At 40.6% G+C, this 15,789-nt stretch overlaps 1 protein-coding gene across 6 annotated transcripts in view; it reads right to left on the reverse strand.

The window, feature by feature from the left end:
• brd3 (bromodomain containing 3) overlaps nt 1-15,789 on the reverse strand; it is a 41,643-nt gene that overhangs the window by 6,050 nt on the left and 19,804 nt on the right. For 3 of the 6 annotated variants that reach the window (XM_008122688.3, XM_016998218.2, XM_062959703.1), the window contains exons 7-11: nt 15,339-15,467; nt 11,657-11,848; nt 9,575-9,640; nt 3,967-4,214; nt 1,150-1,442 (exon numbers count right to left, since the gene is read on the reverse strand). In XM_008122688.3, the coding sequence (XP_008120895.1) occupies nt 1,150-1,442; nt 3,967-4,214; nt 9,575-9,640; nt 11,657-11,848; nt 15,339-15,467 (928 nt within the window). The remainder of the gene's footprint in view (nt 1-1,149; nt 1,443-3,966; nt 4,215-9,574; nt 9,641-11,656; nt 11,849-15,338; nt 15,468-15,789) is intronic. The other 3 variants (XM_016998219.2, XM_003228844.4, XM_062959704.1) reach the window with 2 other exon arrangements.

Consider the following 15,789-nt stretch of genomic DNA (forward strand, 5'->3'; position numbering starts at 1 on the left):
ATCCCAGAAACTACAACTCCCAAATGACAAAATCAATCCCTTCTCCAACCCCACCAGTAATCAAATTTGGGCGAATCGGGTATTTTTTGCCAAATTTGTTCCAATGAATGAAAATACATCCTGCATATCATATATAATAATATATCATTATTATTATTATTATTATTATTATTATTATTATTGTATATACATATAATATTCATAATATTATATTTTAATACGATATACTACTAATAATACAATATAATAATATTAATTATATATTATACTAGCTGTGCCCTGCCATGCGTTGCTGTGGCCCATTGGAATTGCACTGAATAGCTCTGTTTTTTTTAGGCCCTGTGGAGGTTCGTGACATGATATTTTGTGGTTACAACCTCGAGGTGTGGATGATGGATTGTGTTGAGAAATTTCGAGATTGGGGGGTGTTTAGTTTTGATGTTTTGCTCGGTGCCAGGATTCCATCACTCTTTTATATATATAGATTTTACATGTAATATTACTAATAATACTACAATATATTGATATAGTACAATATAGTAATTTGTTGCCAGTATTGTACTATGATAATAATATAATATTGTATGTAAATTTAATTTGTAAGCTGCTCTGAGTCCCCTTCGGGGTGAGAAGGGTGGCATATAAATGTAGCATGGAATTAATTATATATACGTTTTTAAGGTTTTTATAATGTGTTTTAACAATGTTATTAACAGATCTGTTTATATTGTTTTGTTTTTATGATTGCAATTTGGGCATTAAATTTTGCCAATTTTTGTAAGCTGCCCTGAGTCCCCTCAGGTGAGAAGGGTGGGGCATAAATGTTGTAAATAAATAAATAAATAGCAAATAAATAAATAAATATCAGATATTTACATTTTGATTCATAACAGTAGCAAAATGACAGTGATGAAGCAGCAACGGAAATAATGTTATAGTTGGGGGGGGGTGTCACCACAACATGAGGGTCTGGATTAAGGGGTCGCGGCATTAAGAAGGTTGAGAACCACTGTAACAGAGTCATTTCAACAAGAAAGGGATTTTTATGACTGCACAGAACTGGTCAACATTATTCAAATCTGTTAGGAAGCAGGGGACGTAGTTGGTTCAAAGATGTAAACAAACCCGGCGACTGAGCGTTGCACTTACAAAAGGGCTTCCGCTGCTTCTTCTGCAAACAGGACTTGACGTATCTCTCCAGCTCTCGCAACGTGGTGGGCTTCAAGGTCTCAAAATCGATCTCGATCTCATCCGGGTTGGAGTCCCGGAGCGAGGGCTCCCGCGACTGGATGATGTGCACCACCCGGCCCAGCTTCTCGCCCGGCAAGCGGTTGATGTCCAGGCTGAGCTGGCGCTTCTCGTCGTAGGTCATGGGCAGGCCTTCCTCCTCCTCGTTGGAGTCGTAGGTGGCCGGCGGCTGCTTCCCTCCCTTTTTCGGCTGCCTAGAAGGGTCACAGAAGCAGAGAATGTACAGCTGGAATAATAATAATAATAATAATCATCATCATCATCATCATCATCAGTACAAGAAAACCGCACTACAAACTAGAGCTGAGAGCTGGCACAACAAAACATTGCATGGAAAGTTCCTTGACAAAATGGAAGGAAAAGCTGATAAGGAGAAGACCTGGCTCTGGCTCACGAATGGGACCCTGAAGAAGGAGACAGAAGGCCTGATCCTTGCAGCCCAGGAGCAAGCCATCAGGACAAAGGCCATTAAGGCCAAGATCGAAAAATCAGCTGATGACCCAAAATGCAGACTGTGCAAGGAAGCTGACGAAACCATTGACCATATCCTCAGCTGCTGTAAGAAAATCGCACAGACAGACTACAAACAGAGGCACAACTATGTGGCCCAAATGATTCATTGGAACTTATGCCTCAAGTACCACCTCCCTGCAGTAAAGAACTGGTGGGATCACAAACCTGCAAAAGTATTGGAAAATGAACACGCAAAGATACTGTGGGACTTCCGAATCCATACTGACAAAGTTCTGGAACACAACACGCCAGACATCACAGTTGTGGAAAAGAAAAAGGTTCTCCAAGGTTCTGCCGGCCTGTTTATGTTGGATAAGTGAGACTCTACTGTACATATTTACATTGCCACCACATATGCATATATATGTCCACTTCTTGGCATCCCCTCCAACAATTTTTCTGAATATTTTTTATTTATATTTGCTATTTTCATTGGTGTTAAATGCCATTTCCATAGCAACTTATGATAATTTTCTTTAACCCGTATCAATACGTTTTTCAAATGTCTCTGTCTCCAGAACTGTGACCAGAATCTGGCTACCAGTACAGTAGAGTCTCACTTATCCGACATTCGCTTATCCAACGTTCTGGATTATTCAATGCATTTTTGTAGTCAATGTTTTCAATGCATTGTGATATTTTGGTGTTAAATTAGTAAATACAGTAATTACTACATATCATTACTGTGTAATGAACTACCTTTTCTGTCAAATTTGTTTTATAACATGATGTTTTGGTGCTTAATTTGTAAAATCATAACCTAATTTGATGTTTAATAGGCTTTTCCTTAATCTCTCTTTATTATCCAACATATTCGCTAATCCAACGTTCTGCCGGCCTGTTTATGTTGGATAAGTGAGACTCTACTGTACATATTTACATTGCCACCACATATGCATATATATGTCCACTTCTTGGCATCCTCTCCAACAATTTTTCTGAATAATTTTTGTTTATATTTGCTATTTTTATTGCCGTTAAATACCATTTCCACAGCAACTTATAATAATTTTCTTTAACCCGTTTCAATAACTTTTTCAAATGTCTCTGTCTCCATAACTGTGACCAGAATCTGGCTACCAGTATTTTAAAAAAACTCTAAAATCAGGACAGTAAATAAAGAACAACACTCAGAAGACAGGGGAATTCCAGACAAGAAACAATCAGGGCCAGTTAACACTTCACAACAAAGGATTCCCCTAAGCAGGAAGCAGCCAGGCTTTCAAGCTGCTAATCAAGCTGGCCAACTGCAACATTCACACTTAGGCAGACAAGTGTTCTTTCTTCCACCCTGGACCTCACTCCACAGGTGCAGTATCGTCTCATTTATCCAAGACTCACTTATCCAAGGTTCTGGATTATCCAATGCATTTTTGTAGTCAATGTTTTCAATATATCGTGATATTTTGGTGCTAAATCCGTAAATACAGTAATTACAGCATAACATTACTGCATATTAAACTACTTTTTCTGTGAATTTTGTTGTATAACATGATGTTTTGGTGCTTAATTTGTAAAATCATAACCTAATTTGATGTTTAATGAACACGCCTATCTGTATTTTGTAATGTGTTTTATGAATACTGATGTAAGTTAATAATTTTTAACTGATTTATATTGTACTGTATAATTTTTATATGTGTGTTTTTTGTAAGCCGCCCTGAGTCCCCTGTTGGGTGAGAAGGGCGGGATATAAATATTGTAATAAATAACAAACAAATAAATAAATAAATAGGCTTTTCCTTAATCCTTCCTTATTATTCAAGATATTCGCTTATCCAAGCTTCTGCCGGCCCGTTTAGCTTGGATAAGTGAGACTCTACTGTATTTAAAAAAACCTCTAAAATCAGGACAGTACATAGAGGACAACACTCACAAGACAGGGGAATTCCAGACAAGAAACAATCAGGGCCAGTTAACACTTCCCAACAAAAGATTCCCCCAGGCAGGAAGCAGCCAGGCTTTGAACCTGCAATGCTAATCAAGCTGGCCAATTTGCAACATTCACACTTGTCTCAGGCAGACAAGAGTTCTTTCTCCCACCCTGGACATCATTCCACAGATACATAAACCACACTTGCCTAGTTTCCAAAAGATCTCGAAACGTCAGGAGAGAATGCTTCTGGAACATGACCAGACAGACCGGAAAACTCACAGCAACCCAGTGATTCTGGCCACGAAACTCTTCACAACACATGCCCTTACCTGTTGGCCGTGGTGGTGCTGTTGGCCTTCTTGGCCGGCGCTTTCTTCTGCTGGGCCTGCTTTGCCGGCGGGGCCACCTTGGCTTTCTTCTCCTCCTCCACCGCCGCCTTCACTTTGTGCTTCTCCTTCTCCTTCTCTTTCTCCTTGTCCTTCTTCTTCTTCTCTTTCTCCTTCTTCTCCTTCTTCTTCTTGGGCTTGTTCACCGGGGCCTGCGACAGGGCGGCCAGCTGCTCGTGGACGGCCTTCAGCTGGCGGGGAAGAGTCAGAGGGTCAAAGCTAAGAGGGTCAAGCGGCTCAGGACCCCACAGAGCTTGGGGTCTACAGGGTGGGCCTTTGACCACTTAAGCATTGACTAAGTCCTGTTGGAGACCTCCCAAAAATACGCAGTAAGGAAGAAACACAATAATCAGATACATGATACATTATACGTCTCAAAGGGCTAATTTGGCCCTCCATATTTAAGGTTTTCTGTCGGGATCTCTAGTGCAATTCCATGGTCAATGTCCATCAGAGTCATGCTGGAGGACCAAGAAAGAACATCTCTCTAGGAAATTTTTAGGCCTTCTACTGGTGACCATAGATTTGTGCTGGAGGACATAGCAATTCCTAGATTGTATCATTGAAGACTTTCATGGCCGGAATCCCTGGGTTGCCGTGAGTTTTCCAGGCTGTCTGGCCATGTTCCAGAAGCATTCTCTCCTGGCCTTTTGCCCACATCTATGGCAGGCATCCTCAGAGATTGTGAGTGTTGGAAACTAGGCAAATGGGGTTCATATATCTGTGGAATAATATCCATGGAGGCAAGTGTGAACGTTGCAATTGGCCACCTTGATTAGCATTGAAAAGCCTTGCAGCTTCAAAGCCTGGCTGCTTCCCGAGGGAATCCTTTGTTGGCAGGTGTTAACTGGCCCTGATTGTTTCCTGCCTCAAATTCCCGTTTTTTTTTAGTGTTCTTTATTTACTTTCCCGAGGGAATCCTTTGTTGGCAGGTGTTAACTGGCCCTGATTGTTTCCTGCCTCGAATTCCCTTTTTTAAAAATGTTCTTTATTTACTTTCCTGAGGGAATCCTTTGTTGGCAGGTGTTAACTGGCCCTGATCTTTTCCTGCCTTGAATTCCCGTTTTTTTTAAAGTGTTGTTCTTTATTTACTATACTGAGGGAATCCTTTGTTGGAAGGTGTTAACTGGCCCTGATTTTTTTCCTGCCTTGAATTCCTGTTTTTTGAGTGTTGTTCTTTATTTACTTTCCTGAGGGAATCCTTTGTTGGCAGGTATTAACTGGCCCTGATTGTTTCTTGCCTTGAATTCCCCTGTTTTTTTAGTGTTGTTCTTTATTTACTTTCCTGAGGGAATCCTTTGTTGGGAGGTGTTAACTGGCCCGGATTGTTTCCTGCCTTGAATTCCCGTTTTTTGAATGTTGTTTTTTATTTACTTTCCTGACTTTATCGTGTTTTTAAATATTGGTCAGGACAGTAAATAAAGCACATAAAGAAATAAAGAACAACACTCAGAAAACAAGGGAATTCCAGACAGGAAACAATCCGGGCCAGCTAACACTTCCCAACAAAGGATTCCCCTTCAAGCAGAATTTTTTTTATACTTGACAAATAACTTCAGTTACCGGAGATTATGGATATCTTTAATATGGTGCTTGTTGTAAGTTTTAAAATGGTTTTATTTGATATCTTAATTGGGTTTTAATCGGGATATGTTGTTTTAATTATGTATTGCTGTTCAATGTACTTGTATGAATTTTATATGTGGTACGCCGCTTTGAATCCCACCCACAGGAGAAAAGCAGGATAGAAATGAATTAATAATAATAATAATAATAATAAGCAGCCAGGTTTTGAAGCTGCAAGGCTATTCAGTACTAATCAAGCTGGCCAATTGCAACATTCACATTTGCCTCAAACAGACATGAGTTCTTTCGCCCACCCTGGACATATACAAACCCCACTTGCCTAGTTTCCAACAGACCTCACAACCTCTGAGGACGCCTGCCATAGATGTGGGCGAAACGTCAGGAGAGAATGCTTCCGGAATATGGCCACACAGCCCGAAAGACATACAACAACCCTAAGCCGAGGCACTTAATTTTACCACAAAAACCCGGGTAAACCTATTGACTCGAGTATAAACCGAGGGTGGGAAATGCAGCAGCTACTGGTAAATTTCAAAATAAAAACAGATAACGGTAAAATTACATTAATTGAGGCATCAGTAGGTTGAATATTTACAGTATTTCAAACAGCAAACTAGCTCTGTAAGTGGAAAAGTAGGGTCAACAAAAACCATATGGTATCAACAATAAAATAATAATAATAATAATAATAATAATAATAATAATAATAATAATAATAATAAACAACTTCATTTGTATCCCGCCCTATCTATCTCTCTATGGGGACTCAGGCCAGCTTCCAACTTAGTAACAGGCAAACATTCATGCCTATACAAACAATGCAGCTAGATATAGAGCTATAATTATATATACTAATTTCACATATGCATTTTCCCCTGAAACGTTTGCAAATCCTCTCAATACGTGCATTTCCCTCCTGCAATATTTGCAAGCTCTATATATCTATATTCATATCTATCTATATATGTCTATATATATTTGTGTGTACATTTTCCCCCTGTAATATTTGCAAGCCCTATATATCTATATTCATACATATCTTATATATGTGTGTGTATTTCCCCTGCAATATTTGCAAGCCCTATATACAGTAGAGTCTTACTTATCCAAGCTAAACGGGCCGGCAGAAGCTTGGATAAGCGAATATCTTGGATAATAAGGAGGGATTAAGCAAAAGCCTATTAAACATCAAATTAGGTTATGATTTTACAAATGAAGCACCAAAACTTCATGTTATACAACAAATTTGACAGAAAAAGTAGTTCAATACACAGTAATGTTATGTTGTAATTACTGTATTTATGAATTTAGCACCAAAATATCACGATATATTGAATAAATCGACTACAAACATGGCTTGGATAATCCAGAAGCTTGGATAAGCAAGGCTTGGATAAGTGAGACTCTACTGTATCTATATTCATATCTATATATGTCTACATATATTTGTGTGTGCATTTCCCCTCTGTAATATTTGCAAGCCCTATATATCTATATTAATACATATCTATCTAGACATTTCTCTATATAGGTAATTTTAAATTAATTTGCTTGTTGCAAGTTTTGAAATTGTTTTATTTGATATGTTAATTGGGTTTTTATATCGGGATATGATGTTTTAATTGATCATGTATTGCTGTCAGATGTATTTGTATGAATTTTATATGTTGTACAGCGCTTTGAATCCCACCCACAGGAGAAAAGCGGGATAAAAATGAATAAATAGTAGTAATAATAATAATAATATCTATATAGGATTTGCAGACTTGCAAACATGTGAGGGGGAAATTCATAGAAAAATAATGTATAAATATAGATTCATATACATAGGTACATGGAAATATCTAGATATCTATATGTATATAGGATTTGCAAACACCTGCAAACATATGAGGGGAAAACTCATATATAAAATTAATGTATCTAGATAGAGAGATAGGGGTTGCAAAGGCTTGCCTACAAATCAGATAATATTTCAGGGGGAAAATGCTTTCATAAGATTAATGAATATATACATATATATATCCTGACTTGCAAGGGCTTCTCTCCCTCTCCTTTCCCTTTTCAAAACATTCCCTTGGTTAAAAGCAAGGGAGGCTTTGGAAAAGAAAACACACTGTTAAGGGAGGGGAAGAGGAAAGAGAAATATATCACATAGTGCAAGTAATGGCTTCCAGGTTCCGATGCCCGGCTTGACCCCATTATAAGCCAAGGGAGGCTTTCTCAGCCCCAAAAGACTGAAAAACTCGGCTTATCTTCGCATATATACAGTAAATGAAGAAGCCACCTAGTTCTAAAAGGCCTCTCAGGAGAGGTAGAGGCTCAGCCCTGTCTCAGGCTCTTGGGAAGAGACCCCGCCCCCACCCCTAGCCCCGCCCTTTAGTTATAAAAGGCCTCTCAGGAGAAATATAGAGGCTCAGTCCTGTCTCGTGCTCTTGGAAGGAGGCCCCACCCCTAGCCCCGCCCTTTAGTTCTAAAAGCCCTCTCAGGGGAGGTATAGAGGCTCAGCCCTGTCTCGCGCTCTTGGGAAGAGGCCCCGCCCCCACCCCTAGCCCCGCCCTTTAGTCCTAAAAGGCCTCTCAGGAGAGGTATAGAGGCTCAGCCCTGTCTCGCGCTCTTAGGAATAGGCCCCGCCCCCACCCCAGCCCCACCCTTTAGCCCTAAAAGGCTTCTCAGGAGAGGTATAGAGGCTCAGCCCTGTCTCGCGCTCTTAGGAATAGGCCCCGCCCCCACCCCAGCCCCACCCTTTAGCCCTAAAAGGCTTCTCAGGAGAGGTATAGAGGCTCAGCCCTGTCTCAGGCTCTTGGGAAGAGGCCCCGCCCCCACGCCTAGCCCCACCCTTTAGCCCTAAAAGGCCTCTCAGGGGAGGTATAGAGGCTCAGCCCTGTCTCGGGCTCTTGAGAATAGGCCCCGCCCCCACCCCTAGCCCCATCCTTTAGTCCTAAAAGGCCTCTCAGGGGACATATAGAGGCTCAGCCCTGTCTCGTGCTCTGGGGAGGCCCCGCCCCCTTCCCTAGCTCCGCCCTCTGTGTCCCAGCAAGTGTCTCAGGAGAGGTATAGAGGCTCAGCCCTATCTCAGGCTCTTGGGAAGAGGCCCCGCCCCCACGCCTAGCCCCACCCTTTAGCCCTAAAAGGCTTCTCAGGAGAGGTATAGAGGCTCAGCCCTGTCTCAGGCTCTTGGGAAGAGGCCCCGCCCCCACACCTAGCCCCACCCTTTAGCCCTAAAAGGCCTCTCAGGAGAGGTATAGAGGCTCAGCCTGGTCTCGGGCTCTTGAGAATAGGCCCCGCCCCCACCCCTAGCCCCATCCTTTAGTCCTAAAAGGCCTCTCAGGGGACATATAGAGGCTCAGCCCTGTCTCGTGCTCTGGGGAGGCCCCGCCCCCTTCCCTAGCTCTGCCCTCTGTGTCCCAGCAAGTGTCTCAGGAGAGGTATAGAGGCTCAGCCCTATCTCAGGCTCTTGGGAAGAAGCCACGCCCACTCCTCTAGCTCCACCCCCTGTGTCCTAATAGGTGCCATCACCGCCCCCCCCCCCCCCGGATCACTGCAGCACCCACATTGGGAGTCACTGATATAGCACTAGCAACCGCCCTCCCTTCCTTACAATACGAGAATGCTTATGGAACATGGTCATACAGCAGGGAAAACTCACAGCAACCCTAACATAATCCAGTTCAAAGCCGATAATCTGGATTTTATATTTTATAGATGGCAGTGTAGATGGGGCCCAGGTCCTCCAATGCAACTCTATTATGCTGGGACCAGAAGCGAGGCGATTCAATAGTCCCGTTTGTGGTTTTGTCTCACTCCGGTCTGCCCCGTAACATGTCCCTGCAGAGACCGGAAATTTCTTGCACCCTGTTTTTCCTCCCCCAAGAGCCCTGCGACTACAGAAACTTGTCACATACAAAAGGTAATCATCAAAAGAGAAACGGAAAAAAGGAAAAAAATGAAAAGAAACAAATACATTCCATCCATTCCAGTCTCGGGAGTCATTGACCTTGTAGCACTGCCTCACTGACCGGGAACAGTCCTGTGTGAACAAGAAGACAGGCAGGGAAGCAAATAGTGCATCCACACTGCGGTTCCAGGCGGGTCGGGGAGGGAGAAGGGGCAGGGAATCTGGGGGACCCCCACTATTTGATCCCTTTGCAGACACACTACGTTTCAGGGCACTACGATGCAGCCACATGCACAATAGCAACACCAGAGGCACTCCAAGTGGGTAGCTACTAGTCAAAGGACATTGAGAATAATACCAAGTTTTTAACTTCGTTTATGTTTTTAAATACTGTATATACTCGAGTATAAGCCTAGTTTTTCAGCCCTCTTTTTATGACTGAAAAAGCCCTCCTCGGCTTATACTCGGGTGAGGGTCCTGGTTGGCTTATATTTCAGTCAGCTTATACTCGAGAATATATGGTACATTTATTATTTTTCTCTATTATTATTGATATTATTACATTTATTATTTTTCTCTATTATTGTTGGTATTGTTACATTTATAATTTTACTCTATTAATTATTATTAATACATTTATTATTTTTCTCTATTATTGTTGGTATTGTTACATTTATAATTTTACTCTATTAATTATTATTAATACATTTATTATTTCACTCTGATATTATTTTATTGTGACACAGCAAACTCTTGTCTGTTTGAGGCAAGTGTGAATGTTGCAATTAATCACCTTGACTAGCATTGAAAAGCCTTGAAGCTTGAAGGCCCTGGTTGATTCCTGCCTGGGGGAATCTTTTGTTGGGAGGTGTACAGCTTGGAAAACTCCACAGCAACCCATGAAAGCCTTTGACAACACGGTGAGGGTTATATGACCCTCCAAGGTTTCAGATGGGGAAAGTATTATTATTATTATTATCATTATTATTATTACCACCGTATATACTCGAGTATAAGCCGACCCGAATATAAGCCGAGGCACCTAATTTTACCACAAAGACTGGGAAAACGTATTGACTCGAGTATAAGACAAGGGTGGGAAATGCAGCAGTTACGGGTCAATTTCAAAAATAAAAATAGATATTAATAAAATTGCATTATATGAGGCATCAGTAAAGGTAAAGGTTTTCCCCTGACGTTAAGTCCAGTCTTGTTCGACTCTGCGGGTTGGTGCTCATCTCCATTTCTAAGCCGAAGAGCCAGTGTTGTCCACAGACATCTCCAAGGTCATGTGGCCGGCATGACTGCATGGAGCGCCGTTACCTTCCCGCCGGAGCGGTACCTATTGATCTACTCACATTTGCATTTATTTGTACTGCTAGGTTGGCAGGAGCTGGGGCTAACAGCGGGCGCTCATTCCGCTCCCGCGATTTGAACCTGGGACCTTTCGTTCCGCAAGTTCAGCAGCTCAGTGCTTTAACACACTGTGCCACCAGAGGCATCAGTAGGTTAAATGTTTTTGAATATTTATATAAAACTGTAATTTAAGATAATAATAAGATTTTAATAAGATAACTGTCCAACTCTGATTACCTATATACTCAAGTATAAGCTGACCTGAATAGAAGCCGACCAGGACCCTTACTCGAGTATAAGCCATGGGGAGCTTTTTCAGCCCTAAAAAAGGGCTGAAAAACTAGGCTTATACTCGAGTATATACAGTATGTTGTTGTAATTATTGTTGTAATCATCATCATCCCACTGTTATCTCAACTGAGACGCAAAGTGGCTAATGCATCGCCCTAACCTTCCACTTTGCAAATCCTAGATTAGTAAAACACTGACTGGGCTCCTCGGTGAGGGAATTAATTATGTATACGTTGTTAAGGTTTTTATAATGTTATTAATGGATCTGTTTATATTGTTTTGTTTCTATGATTGCACTTTGGGGATTAAATTTTGCCAATTTTTGTAAGCCGCCCTGAGTCCCCTCGGGTGAGAAGGGCGGGGTATAAATGTTGTAAAAAAATAAATAAATCATTTTTGATAGGCTTGGTCTTATAGACCCTCCTCCAGGTTCAGGAGAAGGACGAACCGACGCCTGAAGTGGAGCAAAGGCCGACGGGAGAGCAAAGAGGAGGCTCTCACCTGCTCCTGGAGTTCGGCTAGGCGGGTGGCCCGCTCCTCTTCCGAGTCCGAACTGTCCGAATCCGAGGAGCTCTCTTCGCTGCTGTGGCTGCTCTCCATGCTTTTGCTCACAACCGGCGCCGCTGGAGGCGGAGGAGGCGGGGGCTCTGCCGGCTCATCCGGCATCTTGGCAAACCTCATCTCGAAGACGTCCTGCGGGGAGAACACAATATGGAACGGGTTATAAAGAGACAGGCAAGAGACACAGCACTCAAAACACCTTTTGCATATGGGATGGGTGACACCTGGCTTGAAAACAGCCCACGGGAAAGGGATCTCAGAGTGGCAACTAAAAGGACACTTCTGAAACTCTGCTATATATGTGTGTGTTTTGTGCACTGGCATATCTTTGTCCCTATATAATAACAACTAAACACAGCTGTCTATTCTAAACAATATCTGAAAAATGTGCACCACGATAAAGGATCAAACCATAGAACATAATATGTATATTAGAGCATCATATACATAATTATGTTAACAATAATACAAATAATAATAAGATTTATAGACTGCAATCATCCAGATTTAAATGTTACACAGAGCAGTTTTCAATATAAAAACATATATCAGACATATATCAACAAGACTCCCAACTAAAGTTTGTTAGCGACACAGTATGTGTACATCCAGTCTCTCCAAATGCATGTAATATGTTGTAAAACTCAATATATCAGTGTGCAAATCAATTGGCTCAAACTTGGCTTGGAGTCAAAACAAATCAAAGTCTCTGTAGTCTTGGAGCAGTTCTGTAGGACTCCTCTAGATGTAAATGCAGTCAGTAGGCTGTAGCTTCAGTTTGTTGACAATAAATGGTCAAATAGATGTTATTTTAGAGTAGCTGGCTGTGAGCCGAAGTAAGCTGTTTACAAGCTGTTTACATAAGCCATTTACTACTGGTTCCCAGGTTTACTCCAGTTTCAGTTAACCCTTCATCTGGTAAGCGGCAATATTTTGAATATCTGTATTGTTGGCTCAGCTTCAAGTTTTCTTAAAGAGATAAAAGGAAAATGGTCTAATATAGTGCTCTTCATAAGATATCACATATTATTTATATAGACCATTATTATGTATATGATGCTCTAACATACATATTGTGTTCTATGGTTTGAACCTTTATCGTGATATCTTTGTCCCTAACAGTTCGAAGACATATCTAGGTCTGTCAGTTTAACAACTGAGAAACCTAGTTGCCTTGCATGAATGCCATTTTCCCAAAAGGTTGTGGTATCATTTTCCAAAAACAAGGCCATGCCTTTCCAAAGACTGTAACATCTCCAAAAGGTTATGGAGATTTCCATTTTCCAAAAAAATCTGTTGCATTCATGGCTGAACGTCTCTCTGTCGAGAGATCGGATTGTGCCTTCCTCTATAGATGGCCCTCTTTGGGGGACCCCTTACGGTTCTATATTCTAGAATATATCTATATCTTACTGTGTTTTATTTTATTTTATTTGTATATTGTTCAATGTATTTATGCTTTTGTTTTTGTAAATTGTGCTAGTTGGGCCTTGCCCCATGTGAGCCGCCCCGAGTCCCCGTGGGGAGATGGTGGTGGGGTATAAATAAAGTTTTATTATTATTATTATTATTATTATTATTACAGTAGAGTCTCACTTATCCAAGCCTCGCTTATCCAAGTTTCTGGATTCTCCAAGCCATTTTTGTAGTCAATGTTTTCAATATATCGTGATATTTTGGTGCTAAATTCATAACTATAGTAATTACAACATAACATTACTGCGTATTGAACTGCTTTTTCTGTCAAATTTGTTGTATAACATGATGTTTTGGTGCTTACACAAAGATTATAGCAACCAGACGGATTGATATTCTATATTATATAATATTACATATAATATAATACTAATAGTATAATATACTGGTAGTGTATCATATGTATTGTGTATATATAGTACAATATAATTATATATATATATATAATAATTTTATAATATACAATAATATACAATGACATATTTTATATACACAAAATAACAATATTATAATGTAATACAATATACAGTAGAGTCTCACTTATCCAACATTCACTTATCCAATGTTCTGGATTATCCAACGCATTTTTGTAGTCAATGTTTTCAATACATCATGATATTTTGGTGCTAAATTAATAAATACAGTAATTACTACGTAGCATTACTGCGTACTGAACTACTTTTTCTGTCAAATTTGTTGTATAACATGATGTTTTGGTGCTTAATTGGAAAATCATAACCTAATTTGATGTTTAATAGGCTTTTCCTTAATCCCTCCTTATTATCCAACATATTCGCTTATCAAACATTCTGCCGGCCCGTTTATGTTGGATAAGTGAGACTCTACTGTACAACTTACGACTTTAGGGAGTACAATTATACCTAAAGACTATGAACTATTGATTAAGAGTGATACTCAACACACAGAGAACTACATCCTATCTATAACTGAATTTTAATAAGAAATGTGCATGTATAGTGAATTAATACAATATGCTTGTGAGTAAATAAAATATGTTATTTTTCAAATAAGATTTTTTTTTTATCTCCGAGTGCATATTTTAAACTAAGAGGTTTCAAGGGAGTGTATATCTTTTGGGCAACTGCAATTTCAACTTCACAGTAACACCTATCCACTGCTATCCAAATACATATATGTAGTGGCATGTCTTTGTCCTTGGCAGTTCAAAGACATGATTCTTCAGTTTAACAACTGAATTACACGTGTGCCATTACATAAATGCTCATGAATATGAGGCTGACTTCTAACAAGGTCATGCTTTTCTTAACTAGCGGTTTTCAAAAGGTGGTCTCCATGTGTTCACAGAGATTCACATTTGCCAAACGGATATGAATGGCATAAGCACTTTGCTTTGTTTTAAACTTTGTATATTGTATTTTATGACTGTTTTAACGTTTTAGTTTATTGTATATCAGTGTAACGGCATCAATTGCCACTTGTAAGCCGCCCTGAGTCCCCTTGGGTGAGAAGGGTGAGGTATAAATAATTGAAATAAATAAATAAATAAATAAATATGACATCATTTTTTCCTTTTCAATAAGGTTATGATTGCCATTTATTTCCAAAGGGATATGTGCCGAGAGACTGGGTGCAGTTGTTTCCAATACATAAAGGGGTTGGACTGGATAGCCCTTGGGGCTCTTCCAAATCTAGGATTCTATGACTTCTCCCCCAAATCGGTTTCCTTTCAAGTCTGTGCTTCACCATCCACATGATCCACTGGCCCTGAGTCTTTGGGATTTATAGATATAGGTTTTTTTGGAAAATGGAAATAAAAGGGCTAGGCATCACTTCTTAGCCTGCGTAACAATTCAACCCATTGCTTCTGTGGTCTGCAAATTAAACATATATGTGCCAGGGTACACAGGACCCAGGCACTGTCAAAAAGTTGAAAATCCCTGATTCCCTTAAGCTGGCAAATAGCATTTTGGCCATGGATGATGGTAAAAAACACTTTCAAATGCAATGGGAAGCTAAAAGACATCCAAAAGTGATTCACAAGGGCCTTGGGAAGCCTTGGGACAAGCAAGACAAGAGAGGGAATCCCTTGCCAAATGAATGAAATCTGCCAGCGTCAAAAGAGCGAGGGGAAGCCTGGAAGGTTTTGGCTACGAGCCCCATTTACCTGAAGCTTCCTCGCCATGGCCACGACTTCATGGTCGGGTGGGTTGTACTTGTAACAATTAGAGAACATTAACCGAATATCTGCCGCAAAACCCTGGGCGTCTTGATATTCTCGGCTGTCCATTTTTTTCTGCAAACACAGGAAGCCAGAAAAAGTGGGGAGGGAAAAGGGAGGAAGGGCAGGGAGACGGGGAAGGGGAGGAAAGCCATAAGCAACATGCGTTCAGAGATGAAATGGGCAACATGAAAAAGCTGGTTCTTTTTAAGATTTTTTTTTTTTAAATGCAAGCGGGTAAAAAAGTTGTAAAAGATCACAAATGGACCATAAAGGCCTTTGCGACTGACAGAAAAATCAGTCATGGAATTGTCCTAGCGATGGGGAAAGTATTATTGTTTGCTCACAAAAATATTGGGAGCCACCGGTGGCACAGCGTGTTAAAGTGCTGAGCTGC

This window comes from Anolis carolinensis, unplaced genomic scaffold (assembly GCF_035594765.1).
Source record: "Anolis carolinensis isolate JA03-04 unplaced genomic scaffold, rAnoCar3.1.pri scaffold_7, whole genome shotgun sequence".
In the NCBI taxonomy this organism is placed as follows: Eukaryota; Metazoa; Chordata; class Lepidosauria; order Squamata; family Dactyloidae; genus Anolis; species Anolis carolinensis.